This window comes from Bufo bufo, chromosome 1 (assembly GCF_905171765.1).
Source record: "Bufo bufo chromosome 1, aBufBuf1.1, whole genome shotgun sequence".
In the NCBI taxonomy this organism is placed as follows: Eukaryota; Metazoa; Chordata; class Amphibia; order Anura; family Bufonidae; genus Bufo; species Bufo bufo.
In genome coordinates this window covers 64,306,706-64,330,888 of record NC_053389.1, presented here as the reverse complement: position 1 = coordinate 64,330,888, position 24,183 = coordinate 64,306,706, and the positions used below count along the sequence as shown (strand labels likewise).

The following is a 24,183-nucleotide window of genomic DNA, read 5'->3' as shown; positions in this document are numbered from 1 at the left end:
TCAATGGGTCTGCAAAAAAAAAAAAAAAACGGAAGGTACTGCGTGTGCATTCCGTTTCTGTATGTCCGTATTTCTGTTCTGCAAAAAAATAGAACATGTCCTATTATTGTCCGCATTACGGACAAGGTTAGGACTGTTCTATTAGGGGCCGGCTGTTCCGTTCCGCAAAATATGGAATGCACACGGATGTCATCTGTATTTTTTGCGGCTCCGTTTTTTGCAGGCCGCAGAATACATACGGTCGTGTGCATGAGGCCTTATTGTGCATTCCCCACTCCCCCCCTCATGAGCAGTAAGGGATGTTTATATTGTAGACGTTTATTGCACAAGCCTCTGGCGTGCATCCCCCACATTCCACACGAATTCATGCCAGACACTGACAACGCCTTCTCAGCAGAACTTTGGACGTAACACACAGGATCAGCTCAGTCCACAGCTGGCCGACATTGCTTGTGCGCGACAGTCACATCGCTCAGAACCAGTATGTCGGACTTCACAAATACCAGAGAATATGAAGAGCAGTTTGACCCACGACTGTATCTAGAAACCTATTTCCATTTGGGATCTGGAAGCCTGGCCGATGATTTCCTGAGGTTTGTCCTTGACAATTTCAACAAGACTTTCAAATCAGGTATGAAATCCAAAATGATGGATAAAGTATAGGTTCTCATAGGGTTAATCGGAACGGGAAAAAATCCACAGCGCATGTGCAGGAAGTCTGAAGTGGCAGGGGTGTGGAATTCATGGGGTAAACGGGGGGTTTGCTGCATAATTCACTCTCTGCATTGCAAAGAGAAAACCCGACAGATTTAAAATCCACACCGTAGATCGGGTGACGCGCCGATTCCGTTGTGGAAATTTTCTGCAACGTGTGGATGAGATTTTTCAACGTTGCATCCACTTTGCTGCCCTTGTGTTATACCATAGATTTTACACACAATTCTGCCGTTAACAATCAGCAGCATATCCGCCTGGTGGGTACGACCACTTGTGACCCAAATGCTGCGGATTTGCCATATCAGATTTTCATGCATTGTACAGAACCTCTACTGCCTGAGGCGAAAACTGAAACGGCGCCCCCCCATGGCAATCTCTTAACCTAACCTCTTCCCTCCTGCAAATGCAAACAGACACAGACCTCTTCCAGTCTGTGCCCTGAGCTCTATGCAGCCCGGCAATGATGACACCGGCCTCTGATAGGCTACAGGAACTGTTAGAGGAAGCCGCGGGCCAGGAAGACATCGCCTCCGTGCCCCGTTGCAGCATTCAACTGTATTATTGTCCTGAGTACAGCGATGCAGTTGAATATGTATTGATGAGCGCTTCCTCAATGAGCGCTTCTGATTCCCCCTCCCTCTTGCCCCTACCTGGTGCCGCCGGAGGCAATCGCCTCACCTCGCCTCATTGGTCGGTGCACCCCTGGTACAGAACGAGCAAAGTGGATGAGTGTTTAGCAATTGTCATCCACACACTGCAGAAATAAATCTGCAATGAAAAGTCACTTGTGGTGCAGATTTTAAATTCTCAGCATGTCAAATTATGTTGTGGATCCTCATTGCAGATTTCACCCTTTTCCAATGCAAAGTGTGGAATCAGAAGCATTTTCTATAACAAAACCCACAACCCCTGAACGGTACGTCCACACCACAAAAATCAGCATTTCTACGGCAAATGCACAGCAGGGGGGGGGGAAACACACCAAATGATATTCTTTTTTTCTTGGAGATTTTGTTACTAAAATTTTACTTATTTGACAAAGATTTATTTTAGTGATAAAACTGTCTGCCTTCAGCCACCACTAGGGGGAGCTCAGTGCAGAAGGAGTTATAAAGCTACCATTGAACTCAATGGAAGCTGTAAAAATATGTATGCACTAACCTCCAGCTGTAGTAAAACTTCGACTCCCAGCATGCACTCTTGCTTGGCTGTTTTTGGTACTCTATAGAAATGAATGGAGCATGTTGGGAGTCGTAGTTTCACCACAGCTGGAATGCCGGGAGGTTAGCCATCACTGGTCTAGTACATGACATCCCCATGCCTGGCTCCAAATATTCTGCTACATTTATTTCAAGCTGGCAGCTCAGGGGGCATGCACCTTCTCAGGGGGAGTGTCCTTTCCACTGAAGCTGGTGGCAGTTGTAGGATGGAACTGAGCATGCGCTCAGTGAACATGACAGGGAAATTATAAAAAGAACAAACAGCAGGTGGCGCTATACTGATGCATTTCATTTTATAACTCAGTAGCTATACTGAATATTTAATTACATGCAATAAGAAAAGCATTCAGATCCAGGTGCTGGTTTGAAAAATGTAGAATATTTTTGAGGAACAACTCCTTTAAGTGTAGGGGAAACTTTAGTTCTAGGGATTGTCTTCTGTTGATGGTCCTGTTCCAATGGAGCCCACCAAAGTGTCCAACCCTACATGAACCTCTGTCGTCCTCGTTACAACAGGTTCTGTAATTACCTTTATTGTCGTGATCTGAGCCGTGTCCACTGCCAGCTACACTGATAATACTCACCTACATCCCACCAGTGACGGCTCTTGTTTTGTGGTCATTATTTAGGAGGGCTAGCTTCTAACGTCAAGGGTAAGGTCCCGTCAGTCGTCATACATTGTATGGATTGTCCTCGGGACTGGATTGGGAAGTCATCTTATCATCTTTGATATCCTGTATACATTACAATTGAAATTAAATATTATATTAAGTATTATAATATTAAGTTATCGCATCCAGAAGCATCTACGTGTATGGTCTGGTATCTGAAAGTATCTGACCATTCTTGTGTCTGGAGCAGGGTAGTTGTAGTACTGTAGATATTGGATTTTATTATTTATTATTTTTCCATGTAGAGAAATATTGTAATATAAAACAGAACTCCATTCTGAAAAGTTATATAATACGGTTAACCAAAGACATCTGTGCATCAAGTTCTACCAAGGGACGGGAGGGAATGCAGATGAAGGAAAGGGATAAACTCCAGAGACCCAAGGTCCACTTGAAATGGGTATTCCAGGATTTTACTATTGATGACATATCCTCAGGATAAACACCCATCAATATCTGGTTGGCAGGGGTCAGCTGTTTCGGACACAGCCCCATACATTGTATACAGGGGCGGACTGGGAACCCTGGAAAAAAAAAACATAAAGGTGGCCCCAGATACCACAGTGCAGCACAAAATAGTGCCTAAATTAATCAATGCTGAGAGTATCAGATCTTTATGTACCTGGTTTTTGGCCAAGAGGAGGGTTAGGTGACCCTCTAGGCATCGGCCCATAGCGAAATTTCCCTGTAGGGTCTATGGCCAGTCCGCCCCTGATTGTATAATGGACAGAGCTGCGGTTACCAGCTCCATCCGCTGCACAGTGGACAGAGATGTGGAGTAGCTACAGCGCCGGAGCTACTCTGAAATGGCTGATCGGTGGCGGTGTCAGACCCACGCCAATTAGATATCGATGGCCTATCTTGCGGACAGGCTATGAATAGTAAAATCTTGGACAATCCCTTTAACAATAATATAAACTTATAAACTATGTTACTATGTTACAAGAACTAATAATAAACAGTATAGTCACTCAGCTTTTCACCGACTCTTAAAGGGGTTGTCCCAGAATGACAACTCCACCACAGTCATGAGAAGGGGGCTCCGGTGTCCCCTGTTTTAATGGGTCGGCAGTCAAGCATCCACACTGCACCTCCATTCAAATTCTATGGGACTGCCGGGGATAGTCAAGTGCTGTACTCGGCTATCTTCGCCAGTTCCATAGACATGATTGACCCGTTGTGATTCTTAGGGATTCTAGTAGTTGGACCTCCACCAATCCGACACTTATCACCTCTCCTGTGGATGAGCTGGGACATCCCCTTTAATGGTACACTAGTCTAGATTGTTACGCAGACGGTTTTAAAATCTAATTCCTTAGCGCACAATTAATATTTGTCCCCCTAGCAATGTTACGTCACACTCAGATTATATAACCCTTGAAAAACGCCAAGCTATTTTATTTTAGTAAGGGCTCATTCACACTACCGTATCCATTTTTGCAGACTTCAAATCGCGGATCTGCAAAACACAGGTAACGGGCGTGGGCGCTCCACATTTTGCGGATAGGAATGTCCTTCTCCATGATAGAAATGCCAATTCTTGTCCTCAAAAAATGGACAAGAATTGGACATGCTCTATGTTTTTTTATGGGGCCGCGGAACGGAAATGAGGATGCGGACGGCACACAGTGCGCTGTCTGTATCTTATGTGGCCCTATTGAAATGAATGGGTTCGCATCCGCAAAATTGGAGATTAGATGCGGAATGAAAAATACGGTTGTGTGAATGGGCCCTTAGCAATTTGTAATAGTAAGAACCTAATCTAAAAGTGGATCTGTTTAACAGAGGACCGGTCCCACCTCCGGACATGTCTGTTTTAGTTACTACTTTCATTCCCCAGGTAATACGAATTCTGGAACAACTTGTCTTAACGTTCCTATTTTATTCCTACTTGAAGTTTATGAATAAATTGCCAACTGTCTGCAATAAAGATCCAGATGGGTGTTACCAGTTGGGGGGGGGGGGGGCAGATGCCCTGCCGAGTCTGACACTGGCGGCACTGATTGGATAGTGTCAGACAGTGTAGGGCAGGAATTCCCAATCTGCGACTCTTCAGCTATTGCAAAACTACAACTCCCACCATGCCCTGCTGTAGGCTGTCAGGGCATGCTGGGAGTTGTAGTTTTGCAACAGCTGAAGGGCCGCAGGTTGGGCATCCCTGGTGTAGGGACATGCCCACAACTGGTAACATTCAGATAGACCTGTATTGTAGACTGCTGGCAAGTCATTCATAAACTTCTATTAGTAATACTAGAGGAAGGACACAACCTAGAGTCATAAGAATAGATGCTCCAGAATTATTATTACATGGGGAATTACAATGACCAATGTGACCTATATATAGATAGCGCAGGATGCAACATTCACAATAGGTGATATTTCATCTTATCTACTCCTTCCTTGTAAAATACCTAGAAAACTATCTCAGTGAGTCAAAATAGTCAGCGAGACAAGATTACTGTGTCTATGGCCCATGGTGGCTGCTGTAAAGCATATCTCTAAATGCTGTTAAGAAACGCTCAGGCAAAATGGCCGCCCTCACAATCATGTACTGGAAATAAAAGACAAACAAACTAAAAAACAGATTAGAAAAAAAGGTTATGTGTTGTTATCTGGTTTTAGCTAGCAGAAAAAAATTTAGATGACACATTTCTCAGCAAAAAATCCATGCTCCAAAAGCCAAAAAGCGCTCCTTCCCTTCTGAGCCCTGCCATGTGCCCATACAGCAGCTTACATCTACATTTATGGCATTTCCATACCCAGTAGATCCTGCCTATGAATTCAAGTAGTGTGGTGTGAGTCTCAGATGGCACAGCTGAGAACAACATATTGGGCACTAAAATGCCACATCTGTGGAAAACTTGCAGTTTTCACTTGCATGGTCACCTGCACATATATTTCGGTAAAATACCTGTGGTCAGCATCAAAATGCTAACTCCACCCCTGAATGTTTTGAGTGGTGAAGTTTTCAAAATGGAGTCACTTCTCAAGGGTTTTATTAATTATTTCACCCCAGAGCTTCTACAGCTTCAAGATGCGTAAATCACCACAATGCGCTTCAAATGTGCATGGTGCTCTTATGCTCCTGAGCCCTATGGTATGTCCAGGCAAAAGAGGGCCACATGTAGGGTGTTTATAAAACCAGGAAGGACAGCATAATAATATGAGGGCTGACTTTTCACACTGACACACAATGGGCAGAACACATTATTGGGCACTGAAATGACATATCTGTGGAAAAATTTACATTTTTCTTTACACCATCTACTGTGAATTCATTGCAAAACAAAAAGCATCATGCAATAGAGCAGGAGGAGATGAGCAGATTTATATATAGTTTTGTGGGTAAAGATTCAACGAAAGTGTCAATTACACATTTAATTCTGTGCTCTTTTTTACTTCAGTTGCACACAGGGCCATGGTGTCGGTGATTGATAGCATATAAAAGAAAAAAAAAAACTGAGTTATTCTGACTGCCGTTTGGAGTAGGGAAGGAATTTCCCCCCCTAAAGTGGGGAAAATTGGCTTCTACCTCACAGTTTTTTTTTTTGCCTTCCTCTGGATCAACTTGCAGGATAACAGACCGAACTGGTGGACAGATGTCTTTTTTCAGCCTTATAAACTATGTTACTATGTTACCTGTGGGGTCAAAATACTCACTCCACCCCTTGGTAAATACTGTGAGGGGTGTGGTTTTAAAATGTGGTCACCAATCTAGGCCTCAAATACACATGGTGCTCTCTCTTTTCTGAGCTGTGCAGTGTGCCCAAACACCAGTTTCTGCCATACTCCAGAGAAAATGAGCGACAAATTTTGGGGTTCTTTTCCTCCTGTTACCCTTTGTGAAAATGAAAATCTGTGGCTAAAGCAACAATTTATTAGAAAAAAATGTAATTTCTCATTTTCACAGCCAAGTGTTTCTAAATTCAATGAAACTCCTGGGGGGTCAAAGCACTTACTACACCCCTCAATAAAATACTTGAGGGGGTTAGTTTCCAAAATGGGGTGACTTTTTAGGGGATTCCACTGTAAGGGTACAAATGTGACATGGCATCCAAAAATCATTCCAGCAAAATCTGCCCGTCCAAAAGCCATATGGTGCTTCTTCCCTTCTGAGCCTTACCGTGTGCCCATACAACAGTTTATGATCACATATGGGGTGTTTTTTTATAAACTGTAGGATTAGGGTAATAAATATTGAGGTTTGTTTTGCTGTTAACCCTTGCTGTGTTGGAAAATCTGCAAAAACAATTCGAATTTTCACTTCCATTTCCTTTAACTCTTGTGGAAAACCTAAAGGGTTAACAAAGTTTCTAAAATCAGTTTTGAATAATTTGAGGGGTGTACTTTTTAAATTGGGGTCATGTACGGGTGGTTTCTATTATGTAAGCCTCTCAAAGTCACTTTAGAACTGAATTGGCCCTTACAAAAGTCTTTTATGGAAATTTTCTTGAAAATTGGAAAAATTGCTTCTAAAATTTTTTTCAGAGCTGATTCACCGCTGCATTTAACCGATTTTGCAGGCTGTTCTGGCAGAGGGGTTCACTGGATCAGGCTGTGCACCACCAGACCACATTGACTACAATAGGATCTGGCCGATTTCCAGCATAAGTGCTGGCTTCGGCTAGACAAAAAGCTGTGCATCCGTATCCGTTGAATTCTAGAGCCTCTTCCTCAGCTGATGTAAATCGGCCCTAAACACAAAAAAAATTACATTTACAAAATGATGGCAACATAAAATAGCAAATTTTTTAAAAGTTTCTAGAAATTTTGTTTTTTGTTTGTTTTATGAGTAAAGATAAAACATATCGTCCCAAGTTTACTGCTAACATGAAGTACAATGTGTCCGGAGAAAACAATCTCAGAATCACTTGGATAAGTAAAAGCGTTCCAAAGTTATTACCACATAAAGTGACATATGTCAGATTTCCAAAAATGAGTTGTCCGGGAGGTGAACAATGACTGTCAGGAAGGGGTTAAAGGGGTTGTTTCATCTTTTACATCAGTGGCATCTTGCTAGGATATGCCACCAATGTCAGATAGGTGCGTGTCCCAACTCTGGGACCCGCTCCTCTCTCCAGAATATGGCCCCACCCCAAACTGAATGAGAGCTCACCGCGCAAGCGCATCCACCCTCCATTCACTTCTATGTGAGTTCTGAACACTGGCTTGCATATTTCTGCCAGTCCTATAGAGGTGGCCGTGCATGCCCAGTGCTCTTTCATTCACTTTGGGGGGCCCGTTCTGAAGATAGGAGCCAGTCCCAGAGGTGGCATATCCTAGCTGCAAAGAAAATTAAAATGGAACACAAAAACACTTATCACATTATCAAAGACTGGAAAACATGGACCTCAAAAGTTTTTAATATTCCCACTAAAAACAAGTTTATACTACAGTGCCAAAGCTAAGCTTACTGCATAGAAATGGTAACAGAACAAAGTTTACTGCAAAGTTACAGTAACAGGATCACACTTACTAAATATATGATAAAAGAACCAACTAAAGGAGTCACCTAAGATTTTAAAAAAATAGGCAGATCATGGGGCTGTGTAAAATAAAAAACAAACAAAAAAACTTTCTCCATTTTAAAAAGTCCCACTTTTCTCGGGCCACCACCATGATCCCTGCTGGTCCTGGAGTGGTAATGTTCATAGTTCATGCCAATCACTGGCCTCAGCATTTGACCGCTGCAAGTCAGACATAAAATTGGGACCTAAGTGATCTCCCAGCAACCCATCCATTTTAAGAGTACAGGAAGCTACTCACTTGAAAGTTAAAGTGTAACTGTCATATTTATTTTTATTTGCTAGTTTATTAGAGCTAGGCATGTATACCTGAGTTAGTCTGTCAATGATTGTCAAAAGATCTGTGATTACCTTCTAGTAACAGCTTTCATTAATGTCCCCTGTCCCTTTCCACTGCTCCCTTAACCCTTTAAGGACTCAGCCCTATTTCACCTTAAAGGGATTCTGTCATCAGAATTTAGGCCTATAACCTAAACATATGGCGAGGTCCCTACTAATACACAGAATCCTAAAGTGACCTTATCAAATGCGCCTGTGGCTCTATAATCATATAAAACAGGTTTATATAACCTGTCACTCACGTCAAAATGTGTCCAAGGGGACATCTCACGATGCAGGGTGCCCCGCTGAAGCCATCTCCTTTCGGTGCCCAGCGCCGCCTTCTGAATTGAAATCTCCGCCCTCCCTTCCATTAGAGCCGCCTACCTCAGTTCATCGTTCACTCCTGGCAGCGGCCTCGTTATGCGAAGTGCGCATGCGCCGTCCGGCGCACTTCGCTAGAACCTGCCTTGGCCCCCGGCTGTAATCGGGGGGCCAAGGCAGGTTCTAGCGAAGTGCGCCGGCCGGCGCATGCGCACTTCGCATAACGAAAATGATCCAAAGTTTTTTTTCTCCCAGGCTGTGAGCTGTGCGCTGCGATTGGCCAGCGCTACAGCCTAGGAGAAGGAGACGCCCACAGGACAAGGGAAGACCCGCCTACTATAACTTAAGGAGCAAAGATACCGGAGGGCATAACGGGAGAACGGAGCGGCGCCCGGGGATAATAGTAAGTGCAGTGAGATCCCCGGGCGCCGCTCTACATGGCAGCATACTTAGTTCACATAGTTTTTACAAGTGAAAAGTCCTCTTTAAGTGGTTAAAAGACCGTTGCTATGGCTTGTCTGTCTTTCTTTTAGTATAAACAGAAGACGGAGGGGTGGTCCTTCATACTGCATGCCTGCATTAGGCTTCAGAGTGAGGAGGCGTGTCTCTCAGTAATCCAATCTGATTGGCTGGCAGGGAGATGCTGTCTACAGCAAGTGTGTATGTGTAGTGAGGGAAAGCAGTTTTGGCCTCAGAGAACTGGCAGAGGAGCCATCCTGAGAAGGTCCATATATTGCAAATGTTTAAACAGCTGTAGCTTTTAAGTAGCTGTAACTAAGGAAAAACTCAAGGAAAACAGTGGTATGTAAAAAAAACGAAAGATTGCCTTATGCATAATGCAGCTGCCGCAGTAACATATGCTAAAATTTATTTTTTGATGAAAACATGACAGTTACCTGTAGTGATTGGTGTGAGGACTATTGCCTGTGAAAGTAACGCACATATTTTGGCTTATGGACTGCACAGTATTTTGACTAGGTGTAAAGGCCTAAGGTCCCTAGTCATATAAGAAAGATAGACAGGTTACAAGTCTGTTAAAGGACTGCACCCTCAGTGGGCATTGTAGACCCATATTTTGGGAGAGTATTGCACCAACAGGCTGGAGTAAAGTTAAGCATAGTAATACATAAAGAGTGTATGCACTACCTCTCATCCCTACCCTGCCCCTCATTACAACTCCCAACACCAAGGACATCCCATCTTACATCAGGCAGGAGACTGTTCTCATTAGGGTGTGTCCCGGGGGAAACTGCGCACCCCCTCCTCGCTGTGCATGTGGCTCTTCAGGAGCTCCAGAGAGGGATTCCCACCATTGTTTGGACTACCACTCCCATCCTTGTCCCTGGTACCCTTTCCCATGCTGGGTATGACTTAGCCAGTGCATGTTTTTTCAGTGGAGGAGGGGGAAACAAGCCTCTGTCTGACCTTTCAAAAAGTAGCTTGTATCCCATGGGAGCAATAACGGATCAGACATGTTGAAATGCAACATGCCTGATCCTTCTCTCCTGCAGAAATCCTACAACATTTAACTAAGGTGTATGAGGGCATCTTCAATTACCATTTCTAATCCCTAAAGCTTTCCCTTTTGGAACAAATGTGAGGTTTTTCTTATGTAAAATCAGATTTTTCTTACAATGCTTTACGTTCCAGGGCCTATAACCGTTCATTTTGTTTCTCAGGCGCTGTGAAAGGATCTACACTCATTGACATTGGCACCGCTCCCTCCATCTACCAGCTTCTCTCAGCCTGTGAATGCTTTGATGATATTACAGTCACCTGGCATACTAACAGAGAGCTAAAAGAGCTGCAGAAATGGCTGAATAATGAAGCTGACGCCTTTGACTGGTCATCTGTAGTGAAACACGTCTGTGAAATAGAAGGAAAAAGGTTGGTATGAAGTCCTCTCGCTGAGTCAATGGGGTTATCCAAGACTTAAAAAGACCCTCAGAGAGTGCCCGAGCCCCGCTGGGGTTCATACTTACCTGGTCCCCACCGCTGGGTTCCAGCTCTAATGTTCCCAGGCCATCACTGCAGCACCACGTGACCTCTGCAGCCAATGAGTGGACGTAGGAATGGCCTGTCAACTATGTGGTACATGACCCAGTGATGTGCCACCACTGTGTCCAGTGATTGGCTGCAACGGTCATGTGGTGACCGTCTACAGGATGTTGATGCAAGAGCACCGCGGAGAAGGAGAGATGGCCGGGGAGCAATATAGCGGAACCCAGAGGCAGGGACCAGGCAAGTATAAAAACCACCAAGGGTCAGCCACTCTCTGAGGTCTTTTCAAGGCCTGGATAACCCCTTTAAACACTGGGTAAACAAAGAACTGTCACTTATACAGTACAGATGGTGAACTAGTATCTAACCATAGATACTTTTCAAATTTATCTCAGTAAGGATATGGTGCTAGGTTAGAATTACAGCATGCTTTACCGGCCCTTCCCCACATGAGGTTTGGAAAAGGGGTTCCCCTATGGTAATAAGGTTTGGAATTAGAGGCTTACAGTATCACACTCCATAGACATCAGTGTATTTAAATAATACTAAAATTGAATGCAAAGTAAAACACTAAAGTTTGAATGACATCAAGACTCAAATTCAATTAAAGGTTAACATATGTTAGTGGTTACATTTAGTTTAAAAAAAATTGCACTAAGTTTCAGGCTTAAATTTTTTTCCAATTCCTTCATTCAGACGCCCTGATATTGCGCTTACAACCTGCTCCGATTTTCTTAATTTTCCCATGTGGATGTCTACCACCCTGTAATACATGATGGATGTGAGATCTGTGTGCCCAGGATGCTGCTGTCTTCACCAGCTCTTATGTATCAGCACAATTTCATTCCTGGACTGATTAGTCCTGATAGAGTAAGGAGTTTACTGTGGGTGCTTGTTACACTTGTACATACAGTAGCTCGTGTGATTCTCCCACTGCAAAGTGACTTGTGTGTGCTTTCCTCCATATCTACAGTTTGTGTGAGCTACCCTCATTGAATTCTCTCTGCACACTCTGATCTGCCAAGTACAACCTCCTACTCCTGCTAAGTCTAATACTGAGAGAAGGGAGGGGGAGAGCAGAGAGAGCTGTGAGAAACAGGAGCAGTGCTCTGGCATACTTATGTATATTCTCCTTTTATTGAAATTTTACATAAGCAGTGATACTATAAAGCATTGCACAAATAGTATGTACATAGCAGATACTAAATTGTATGGGCAGTACTGTGGCTCAGTGGTTAGCACTGGTGCCTCGGGGTCCTGGGTTTGAATCAGGACAACATCTGCATGGAGTTTGTATGTTCTCCCCGCGTTTGCGTGGGTTTTCTCTGGTTTCCTCCGAAGACATACTGATAGGGAACTTAGATTGTGAGCCCCATTGCGGACAGTTGGATGCTAATGTCTGTAAAGCGCTGTGGAATATAGTAGCGCTATATAAATGCATACAATAAATAAATATTCTGAGATGAGGGAAAACAAACCATGACACAACCCACACATGACATGGCTGAAAACTTCCCCTTCTAAATCTGAAATGTGTATGTATATCTCAGGGATCATATTTAAGAAAAAAAGATCAATATTGAGAAAATGCCAGGGTGTACATTTTTGTGAGCTCACAGTGTGCCCAGGGCCTTATCCTGCTGTATTAGGGGAACTGGTGCAAATTGTCTGCTGAACAGTAGGGTCTGAGTCTGACTGATTTAGTGAGGCCCATATTTAATTCCAAACCCCCAAAATGAAGCATTTTGGCATTAGGGCTAGAGGCTGGACAATTTTCCAATGCATTCATATTTCTGCAAAAAATTATTCATTCAAAGGGTAACATGCTCGTATATTTAAAAAAATACCAGGCGTCTTGCCCCTGTGCCAAACTTTGTGACTATAACAAAGACTGTTTACAGATTTGGTGGGGCCAGTGTATTTCACGAGTGTGCCTCCCCATCTAAATGATCATTTTCATGCCCCCACCTCCTGTCCCTGCTTTCTATATTGTATCCAGAGCTAGTGCAGCAGAGTATATACCAGTAGTACACAGTATATATACTGATCCTATCTGCTGGAATGTGCCACATTTCTACACCAGAAAACTGGCAGAGAAGACCTTCCCAACACTATTTACATTTTAGCTACCATTGCTTGGTTAAACCTTTGCAAGTTTAGGGACCAGTCCAGAGGCATAGCATGAAGATCTTTGGCCGTCACCTCATACAGCTGATTGGTGGGGATGCCGGGTGTCAGACCCCCGCCGATGTGATATTGATGACCTATCCTGAGGATAGTAGAAATATTCGTATGAGAGCAACACAAGTGACCACTGAGACTTGCTTCAGGAATGCAACAGCTCGTCCTTTGACCACAGATCCACACGGTCAGTAGAATAGCACAAAGATGAAGGTTGACGGCAGCATATCCAAGCAGATTTCTTTTATTCATAATGGGTCCATAAAAAGTGTGTATACAAACACCAGAATAAAGTGCAACGTTTCGACTACGCAGTAGTCTTTCTCAAAGCATAATATGGAGTTTACTGTATCATGAGGGTTTATATAGTGCACATACCACCCCCTCTCATTTAATCAAATCAATTAATTATGCTAATTCATCATGTCACCGCCTTCACCTTACTATAAACCAATCACAGTATCCAACGACATGATTGTCAGTGCCACTTACCAATCTCTAAAGTATATAAAATTGGGACCTCATGGGAGATGGACCTCAGAATCTACATCATGACTCCAGGTGCCGGCATCTCAATTGTGTTACTGCGCATGACTATGCGCTCTCTCCACCTCCAATGTCCATGTGATCCACCCCGATCACATGATCCATCACGTGACCTTATCTACGTCACATGTGCATCAGTCACCGTGACGTGACCAATAGCCCGCCTCTCTGTGTGTCGATAGCGCACGCCCAGATGGTGGAGCGTCAAATTACCATAGTGACCTCCCCAGCCGCGCAGTGCCACAACAGTGTGTCAACTGTCGCTCCATTGTGTCACAATCCATCAGCCTCATACAGAGATCGGCGTCACTCACCTCAGAGTAAACAAGGGCAGTGGAGATTAACATAACCTTACTGAGAATATATTATCATATATATCATCACTATGATTATGTCCATATTCACCATAATCATACTGCATGATGAAGATTCCATATAATCCAAATCCCACCTGTCATAAAAAATAAAATAGCAATTAATAAAATATCTTAAAAACAAACTCCATCATACTGGTGTTATTCAGACATACAATATTATTCTATACCACTTACATTGAATTTAATATTTAACCCATGAGGTTGCAATGCTCTCAAATCATGGATCCATCTTAATTCCTTTTTCCTCAAAATATTCTCTTTGTCACCTCCCCTCCTCAAAAAACCAACAGAATCGATCACCCTAAATCTCAATTGATTCATCGAATGTCCCTTTTCAATAAAGTGTTTCACAACAGGCTTATCCAACATCTTTTTCCTAATAGTGCTTTTATGTCTATTAATCCGTTCCCGGACTTCCATAGTGGTTTCTCCCACATAAATCAAACTGCAAGGACATTGTATCATGTAGATCACACCAGTATAAGAATGCGCAAACGTGTCACCCTTAATCATATTGCCACAGTTGCAGTAATTACCCATTTTACAGGGGGCTAAATATCTCTGTCTCTCAATCTCCTTACAACCAATATCCGTCTTAACCAACCTATCTCTCAGATTGGTTTTCCTCCTGTATGCCATTAGAAGGGGTACACGAAACTCACTTATTGAGGGAAAACCCTTCTGTAGAATACCCCATTCTCAATTCAAGATCTCTGATATTCTGGCACTATATTTACCAAAAGTCGATACAAACGGAATCCTATATGCACCCTGCTCCTTTGTCTTACTCGTCTGCAATATGGTTTCCCTATCAACCTCTTTCATTCTATTACATGATCTTTGCAATAATTTCCGAGGATAACCCCTATTCTTGAACTTGTGACACATCTCATCTATTCGCTTATCAAGAATCCTATCATCTGAAACTACTCTCCTAACTCTAAGGAGTTGACTCCAGGGAAGTGATTCTACCATTCGTCGTGGATGTGCACTGTCATACCTTAATAGATTTTTCCTATCCGTCGTTTTTTTCATATAAGTCAGTCTTAATGTCTCCATCCTCAACATATATTCTAACATCCAAAAATTGTAAGTCGCTACTTGATGACGTCATAGTAAAATGTAAACCAGGAATAGCACTGTTCAAATGCTGATGAAAGCTCTCCAGCTCCATATAGGTGCCTCCCCAAATCAAGAAAATGTCGTCGATGTAGCGCCACCAGCACAGGGTCCTCTCCATAAACTCTGACTGGTACACTAATCTGTCCTCCACTCTAGCCATGTAGATGTTAACATAAGTGGGGGCCACATGTGACCCCATCGCGGTCCCCCGCTTCTGTTAGTAGAAGTGGTCCCCAAAGAGGAAATAATTCCTTCTGAGGACCACCTCCAGGAGTTGGAGGACAAAACGTGCACCAGCCGAAGAGAACCCTGTGCTGTCAAGTGCCACACGGACTGCTCTCAGTCCATCTTCGTGTTCTATAGATGTATATAGAGAAACTACATCAAAAGAAACAAAATAAAATTGTTCTGGTAAGACAATATCACTTAACTTCAAAAGGAAGTGACTCGTATCCCTAATGTATGAGGGGGCTTCTATAGCATATCTCCTCAATAATCTATCAAGGAATATAGCTACGGTGCTAAAGACGGATCCTCTCCTCGAAACAATTGGTCTCCACGGGGGATCCTCCAAGCTTATATGGATCTTAGGGAGTATATATAGCAATGGGGTTATAGGATGTTGTACCTTTAAGAACTCACCCAGTTCTTCATCGATAATACCATTTACTTGGGCCTCATCAACCATCACCACTATAGCACCCATAATTTCACATTTAGGATCCGTCTTCAGCACCTTATACACCTCTTGATCCTCCAGTTGTCTACATACCTCTCTAATATATTTCTCCGTATCCATCATTTTCTCTCAATGCTTTAATACTTCTGGTAACAATATCTACATATGACTCAATAAGACGGATATTGGTGGTAAGGAGATTGAGAGACAGAGATATTTAGCCCCCCGTAAAATGGGTAATTTCCCCTGCCTAAATTGCTGCAATTGTGGCAATATGATTAAAGGTGACACGTTTGCGCATCCTTATACTCATGTATTCAACATTAAAAATGATTATACATGTAGATCACGTGATGTGGTCTACATGATACAATGTCCTTGCAGTTTGATTTATGTGGGAGAAACCACTATGGAAGTCCGGGAACGGATTAATAGACATAAAAGCACTATTAGGAAAAAAGATGTTGGATAAGCCTGTTGCGAAACACTTTATTGAAAAGGGACATTCGATGAATCAATTGAGATTTAGGGTGATCGATTCTGTTGGTTTTTTGAGGAGGGGAGGTGACAAAGAGAATATTTTGAGGAAAAAGGAATTAAGATGGATCCATGATTTGAGAGCATTGCAACCTCATGGGTAAAATTTTGAATTCAATGTAAATGGTATAGAATAATATTGTATGTCTGAATAACACCAGTATGATGGAGTTTGTTTTTAAGATATTTTATTAATTACTATTTTGTTTTTTGTGACAGGTGGGATTTGGATTATATGGAATCTTCATCATGCAGTATGATTATGTTGAATATGGACATAATTATAGTGATGATATATATAATAATATATTCTCAGTAAGGTTATGTTAATCTCCACTGCCCTTGTTTACTCTGAGGTGAGTGACGCCGATCTCTGTATGAGGCTGATGGATTGTGACACAATGGAGCGACAGTTGACACACTGTTGTGGCGCTGCGCGGCTGGGGGGTCACTGTGGTAATATGACGCTCCACCATCTGGGCGTGCGCTATCGACACACAGAGAGGCGGGCTATTGGTCACATCACAGTGACGTAGATAAGGTCGCGTTATGGATCATGTGATCGGGGTGGATCACATGGACATTGGAGGTGGAGAGAGCGCATAGTCATGCGCAGTAACACAATTGAGATGCCGGCACCTGGAGTCATGATGTAGATTCTGAGGTCCATCTCCCATGAGGTCCCAATTTTATATACTTTAGAGATTGGTAAGTGGCACTGACAATCATGTTGTTGGATACTGTGATTGGTTTATATTAAGGTGAAGGCGGTGAAATGATGAATTAGCATGATTAATTGATTTGATTAAATGAGAGGGGGTGGTATGTGCACTATATAAACCCTCATGATACAGTAAACTCCATATTATGCTTTGAGAAAGACTACTGCGTAGTCGAAACGTTGCACTTTATTCTGGTGTTTGTATACACACTTTTTATGGACCCATTGTAAATAAAAGAAATCTGCTTGGATATGCTGCCGTCAACCTTCATCTTTGTGCTATCCTGAGGATAGGTCATCAATAGTAAAAGCCCAGACAACCCCTTTAGCAGGAAACCACCACCACTTGTCATGTGTCGTTTAATAACACTAGGGTATTTTTATTTGGGCCCACAGAGGGGCCTAGAAGTGACTGTGCATTGAGCCCCTGAGGAGGGGTAGTAGAGGATGGAAGGGGTAGTGGCTCTAATGATGATGTGTTATGGTGTACTAAGACTGTTGCTCCCTGGGGTCAGTGCAGTGAAGGAGGGGCACCCTATGTTCCCTCAGGGCACTCCCTGTAGCCATGGGCTCTCCTGTGGGTTCAAGGCAGAGCACATGATGTAAATGCAATGGCCAGTGTGTGGTGTTAAGAGTCAGACGAGGCCAAATTGAACCTAACAAAATTCTTTCTTTACTGTGTGCACAATAGGAGTTGTAGTACAGCAGTTATCTGTATACAGCGAAAATTCCTCCCAGATGTCCAAGAATGAACTAGGGCTAGGCAGTTCGTTTCAGCAATGGCCCTCTGGTTACTTTTTCTTTTGCTATAGACCCTGTTTTTAGAATCGCTGGCTAGCAACTACAATCTAGCAACGGTGGATATAGTGTTCACTAGTCTGGGTGCATAGGGTGTCTTAACTTTTTTCCCCTTTGCAGCAGCAGGGTCTGGATTGCCTTAAGATGGCTTACCTTGTTGTCTCTCTCTCCCTGTAGCCATGCAAATCCTTTAGTTCTTGCTTGCTTTCATCTCCTGGAGCTCGTAGCGGTGACGGGGCTCCAGGGCTTGGTGCTGGAGTCTGGAGGAGAGAAATACATAGAGATTGCTCCTTACCCCTCTCTACAGCTAAACTGACTAGAATAGTCTGGAACTAGGGGGTGGGGCCAGCCCACACCCTAAGCTCCAGAGATTGTTAGTCCTGGCAATATCTAGCTCAAGCTGAGCACACTGAGCACAAAGTACATTACAAAACCATTACAAACATTATATAACAAACCAAACTTTGTAGATACCCCCAGGTCTGTGGGTACTGCAACTGCTACCTGTGCATCCCCTATAGCAACTCTCCCATAGTACAAACAATATAATCACCTCTGCATTGGCTTATAAGACATGAGGGTGAAATCACTGGAATTGCTGAAAGGACAGCACAGAAAAGGAGAAGAATAACAGGATACTTTACTGTTAAAGAGCCATCAATAAGAGGTTTAGAAAGTGAATGGGGTAAAACAATAAGGTTACTTTTTCAGATTATCTAAGAAATCTCGGAAACTGAGATGTAATGCCACAGAGGAATAGAGGAAGAGAGAACAGGGCTTAACTTAGTCTGGGAGATCTGGATATCACCAACACAGAGGTGATATTGAAGGCTAAAGGAAGAGAAAAGTTTGCCAAACTTTTTGGAGAAGATAGAAAACAGTGGCAGGCTAAGGACTGAAGCTTGAGGTACAGCTGTGGAGACAGAGCATGGGAGAAATTAAGATGCAACTGAAGAAGTCCTTCAAAGATCCATCTGACTGGTATGTGACTTCTAGGGGTAAAGTAGGTCAGAGAGAATAGGATTAGATGACAAGTTTGTGCACAGGAATGATGTTAGGAGAAAGGTCAAAAGAACTGATTCCATAGAATTTTGAGTTTTTCAGACATCTATCACCTTAATAGGGTTGTCCAGGATTTTGATAATGATGGTCTATCTTCAGGATAGGACATCAATATCTAATCAGCGAGGGTCTGACACCCTCGCTGATTATATTAAACTGATACATTGTAGTTTCGGCAGCGGAATTACATAGTGGATGGGGCTGTTAACCGCAGAACTGCTCCCATCTCAGTGAATGAGAGCAGTGCTGCAGCTATCAGCTCTGTTTACTGCACAATGGATGGAGCTGTGTAACTCCAGCACTGGAGCCACAAGGTAACAGCTGATTGGTGGGCGTGCAGGACGTCAGGGATTTGAGTATCTGATATTGATGGCCTCTCCTGATGAGAGGCCATCAATATCAAAATCCTAGACAAACTCTTTAAGGATTACTGTGGTTAGGTCATAAGATAGGATGAGCAGAGTTCATGTATCTCTCAAAATGACAATCCAGGCAATATTGTATTATATTAATTTATAGAGCGCTAATATAATCCTCAGCTCTGTAGAGAGATCATCATCAGGCCCTGTCTTCATTGGGGCTCACAATCCAAAAACCAAATTAACCCAACAGTATGTTTTTGGAGCGTGGGAGGAAGCCCATGCAAAGATGGGGAGAACATGCAAACTACATTCCGGTGTCATCCTTAGCCGATTTAAACCTAGGACACCAATGCCATTAGGAAACAGTGCTAACCACTGATCACTCATGCTGTGTATGTATGGACCTTCAAAGAAATAACCTTTGTTGACTATTGTGAAGCTTCTGGTACACACCATGGTGCATGCCAGTGTGGGAATGTGACCTGATAAGAGCAGTCACCTTGTGTTGTCATTGCATCAGAGGTGACCTCTTCAATAGTTGTGCAAAAGTCAACAAGTCCTGTGGATAACTTTGTAGTTTTTGGCAATGTCAGACGAGGATAGTTTGGACCCATGAAAAGAAATGATTGAAGACCCAGACAGTTAAACAAACTCAGAGCATCTCTACTTTACTTGCCTTAAGGCGTCATTATCACTGCACCCACCGGTCATATCATCAGTAAGAACTATTGGGTGAAGTAACTCAGATAAAGTGAAAACCTCAGTAGAGGTCATCAAGTGACAGCACCAATAATTGCTTCGGTTGTCTGGTGGTGGAGTGGACTACATAGGGTCTATTGCAGATGCTGTAGCTTGCACATTGGATGATTCTTTAGCAGTCCTGTCCAACTCTGATTTACAGTACAAAGTGTTGCGATTTCTTATCATGCAGCATACATGCAATCTTTGGCTTGGCAAAAAAGGAGCAGCAGCCTTCTAAGTTATGTTTAAGCCTACAAGTAGAATAAATACTGCTGTAGTGGCGACCTGTCAATGCCACTGAGGCCTTTGCTGTGGCCAGTGATGGATAAATAGTAGCAGTACATAAGTATTCTAATGCATTACAATAAAAAAAGAAATAAAAAAAAAATCAATCTTTAACAAACTCTGGATAATTCAGTAGTACAGTGTGTGTACTTAAGGAATAACACTATTTCTGGCCTTTATATCGCTGGTATGTGGCATTTTTTAGCAGTTTTCCGCTGTACTTTCTAAAAATCTAATTTGCAGATCTCTCAGAGATGGTGGGTGGAGACTAGGAGCCATCCACTGCACGCAGAATGTAGAGGAGAAGCTGCTTCCCAACCTTCTCTTACTCAATCAGTGTGCGCCAGGATCATGAAGGACATTACAGAGAAGTACTGTATAGTTTGTGAATTTAGCAATTGTGCTGGAAGATAACTTTCCTATGCAGCTGTGCAGTTTCCTTATTGTCTCTCTTTGAGTCCCATCTCACACATGCTGTTGCTCACTCCTCCCCGCTGGCCTCTCCATAGACTTGTATTGACATGCGTAATATGTTCCACCTGTGTTGGAATTCAAAGCATTTTTCAAAGTGGAAATCAATTAGCAAAATTTGTTTTACGGTCAGACAATCTTTTTAAAAAAGCTTTGGGGGCTACACATATTGTTTACCTATCAGCATAAGCTCATCAATATAAGATTGGGTGGATTCTACTCCTTGCACCCCTTGCCGATCAGCTGATTGCAGAGATCATGGTGATCATGCGAGCACTGGGTCCTTTTCAATGGTAACCTGCACAGGTGCGAAGTCCGGCCTTATCAATCATATGGCTGGGGGGGGGGGGGGGACTTCACAAACAAAAGAGACAAATCGATTCTCACATTTGTAGCGCAACATAATAAAGATAGTTATATGAAAACTGTTTGTCTTATAGATTTAACGTAAGAATTTTTTTAAAATTTTCTTTGCAGCATGGGCCAGAAGGAGAAGGAGGAGAAACTCAAAGGAAAAATAAAAAAAGTTTTCATGTGTGATGTCAGTAAGAGTAATCCATTGTCACCACATGAAGTGCCCAAAGCTGATTGCCTCCTTACAACTGTTTGCCTGGAAGCTGCTTGCAAGAATTATGAGTCCTACGGGACGGCTCTGAAGAATCTCTCCAATCTTCTTAAACCAAAGGGACACTTGCTAATGGCAGGAGACCTTGGGGCCAATTACTATGAAGTTGGTTCCAATAAAGTTTTCTCTCTTCCTGTTAATGAGAAGTTTCTGAAAAAAGTCATTAGCGAAAGTGGCTATGAGATCATACAACTGGTGTCTTTCGGGAAGCCGGAAAATGCTGACTTTGACGCCTCTGATTATGAGGGCTTCTATTTTGTTCATGCTCAAAAAGTATAAGTTTATTTGTTGTAAAAATTAAACTAGCTCAATTGTATCCTACCACAGAGCATAGATTAAAGAAAATACCGTACCTATCTATATACAAATGTAAACTCATTGACAAAACATAAAGCACCCAGATAGAAATGTCATTGTCATGCTAGGGCTTCCCACTGGTATTTTTCAGTATGATTTCCCAGGAATATCTCCAACACTTCCTTGACTGCCCGGTCACCAGATTTATCGCCAATCCAGCATTTATGGGATCAGCTGAGACGCCAGCTTCAGCAACCTACGAGTGTGTAGGATCTACAGGCCCAGCTGTAACATCTGTGGGCAAATGTACTGCAGGATACCATACAGAACCTGTATGTCTCCATGCCCAACCATATCTCATCTTGTATCCAGGCTGGAGGCCATATCTCATCTTGTATCCAGGCTAGAGGCCGTATCTCATCTTGTATCCAGGCTAGAGGCCGTATCTCAACTTGTATCCAGGTTTGAGTCCGTATCCCATCTTGTATCCAGGCTAGAGGATGTATCTCATCTTGTATCCAGGCTAGAGGCTGTATCTCATCTTGTTTCTAGGCTAGAGACCGTATCTCATCTTGTATCCAGGCTTAAGGCCATACCTTCTCTTTTATCCAGGCTAGAGGCCCTATCTCATCTTGTATCTAGGTTAGAGGCTTTATCTCATCTTGTATCCAGGCTGGAGGCCATATCTCATCTTGTATCCAGGCTAGAGGCCATATCTCATCTTGTATCCAGGCTAGAGGCCATATCTCATCTTGTATCCAGGCTAGAGGCCGTATCCCATCTTGTATCCAGGCTAGAGGATGTATATCATCTTGTATCCAGGCTAGAGGCTGTATCTCATCTTGTTTCTAGGCTAGAGACCGTATCTGATCTTGTATCCAGGCTCAAGGCCATACCTTCTCTTGTATCCAGGCTAGAGGCCGTCTCTCGTCTTGTATCCAGGCTAGAGTCTTTATCCCATCTTGTGTCCAGGCTAGAGGCACCCAACAGGGTCCTAGAGCCTTCCCTCAATTGTACAGTTTTTCCCAGCAAACTACTACTTTCTCTTTAATATTGTAATCACTTCCATATATTATCATTCACGCATAGAAAGCTCTATTCAGTTTCTACAACTCCTTCTTAGTGTATAATTTTTTGTCAATGAATCTATATACTGTATATGTGAATTGCTTTTGATTATGGCTGGTTAAGATAAGAAAATAAACTTTTTTTTCTCTTCGTTTGGCTATTTTGTTTAATAACATGTAAATACCAGTTAAGCATTACCCATTTAACACAATGCATGTGTAATTTCTGATTTTAGGTCCAAAAGCTGAAGAATCGGTTTTCCTAAGAATAAAAATGAATACCCCTCCTATCACTATTGAATTTAGATGAATATACACGGCCCTGTTTTCACTTTGTACTCAAGTACATGTGTGTACAGTGCGCTGGCAGCCCACTGCATAAGGGGTTAATGTAGTAACATTATGCACCTTGTGCCCCAAAGGTTGTGTATGGGGAGTAGGAGTTAACTTGTCAGCCCTTAGTAACAGAAGTTTGGTGGTGGCCCCTCCACCCACTTTCTCTAGAGGGGAAAGTAGTTCAGTTGTGTATAGCCTGTGAGAAAGAAAAGCAGCAAGAAACAGAGAGAAATAAACTGAGAGCAGCCAACAGTATATGAGCCAGACCCTGAGGGAAAGAACTGCTGGAGATTGCAGAGCATTTAGAGACCATTACAAAGGGAAAGCACTGGAAATATATGTCAGAAAATGTAACACCTGCATTTTTGGCTATAGACTTTCCTGCATAGTGATTGGGATTATATATCTCAGGGCCCTTACCACATTGAAAATACAGATTGGCCATCTGTTGGAAGAGACTGCAGACTGTTAAGGGTACTGTGGATATATAAACCTGAAGATGAAGAAAGGGCACCCTTTAGGCCAGAGAAGAGAGGTTATACAAGCTGATTAGAGAGAAAAGGGACTAGCAAACTACCTATCCTCCCATACAAACAACCTTGGAGAAAATCGCCTGAAGCCACCTGTATCGACTGTGCTTGTATTTGAGAGTGCCTGTGTGAATAATATACCTACCTCAGTAAAGTACAGGGAAATGTTTGCACTAACACCGGCCTTTCCATTGTGTGCATCAACACCTGCATTATCAAAGGTGGTAGCCTTGCCTTGTACAGCACTGGAACTTGCACCTTTAAATTCTTCTTCACCAAGGGCACCTCAACTAACATCAGGCAAGAGAACCCCAAAGCCAGGGAGTGTCCTGAAGAGTAGAATGGGTGCGCCCTTGTCATCACTTCATGGCCCTAGGGCAGTGGTGGCCAATCTATAGCACGGGTGCCAGAGGGGGCATTCAGAGCCCCTTCTGTGGGCACCCACGCCCTGGAAAAAGTCTATGGTGTACTAATATGCCTTAGACTTTTCTTGCCATTCATGACGCTATGAACGGCACAGGCAGCGCATTGAATGTAGTCGGGCTATTATAGCTAAATGATAAAGTACATGGAAGATATACTATATTGGTATTCAGGTTAAATTGCCGCGTTGGAACTTTGCGATAAATAAGTGGGGTTTGGGTTGCAGTTTGGGCACTCGGTCTCTAAA

The 24,183-nt window shown here is 42.9% G+C and overlaps 1 protein-coding gene across 1 annotated transcript; it reads left to right on the top strand.

Moving 5' to 3' along the window:
• The first annotated feature begins 368 nt into the window (after positions 1–368).
• Positions 369–21,894, top strand: LOC120995813 (nicotinamide N-methyltransferase-like). Its single transcript, XM_040425248.1, has 3 exons — positions 369–631; positions 10,455–10,662; positions 21,136–21,894. The coding sequence occupies exons 1-3, from the start codon at positions 484–486 to the stop codon at positions 21,560–21,562; spliced, it is 783 nt and encodes a 260-aa protein (XP_040281182.1). The 5' UTR covers positions 369–483; the 3' UTR covers positions 21,563–21,894.
• Positions 21,895–24,183: the final 2,289 nt, after the last annotated feature.

What these genes read in the sequence shown, in the direction of transcription:
- LOC120995813 (XM_040425248.1), top strand. Translation starts at nt 484, where the DNA reads ATGTCGGACTTCACAAATACCAGAGAATATGAAGAGCAGTTTGACCCA. An exon ending in CAACAAGACTTTCAAATCAG is followed by an intron (nt 632 to 10,454) that starts GTATGAAATCCA and finishes TTTGTTTCTCAG; the next exon opens with GCGCTGTGAAAGGATCTACA. An exon ending in TGTGAAATAGAAGGAAAAAG is followed by an intron (nt 10,663 to 21,135) that starts GTTGGTATGAAG and finishes TTTTCTTTGCAG; the next exon opens with CATGGGCCAGAAGGAGAAGG.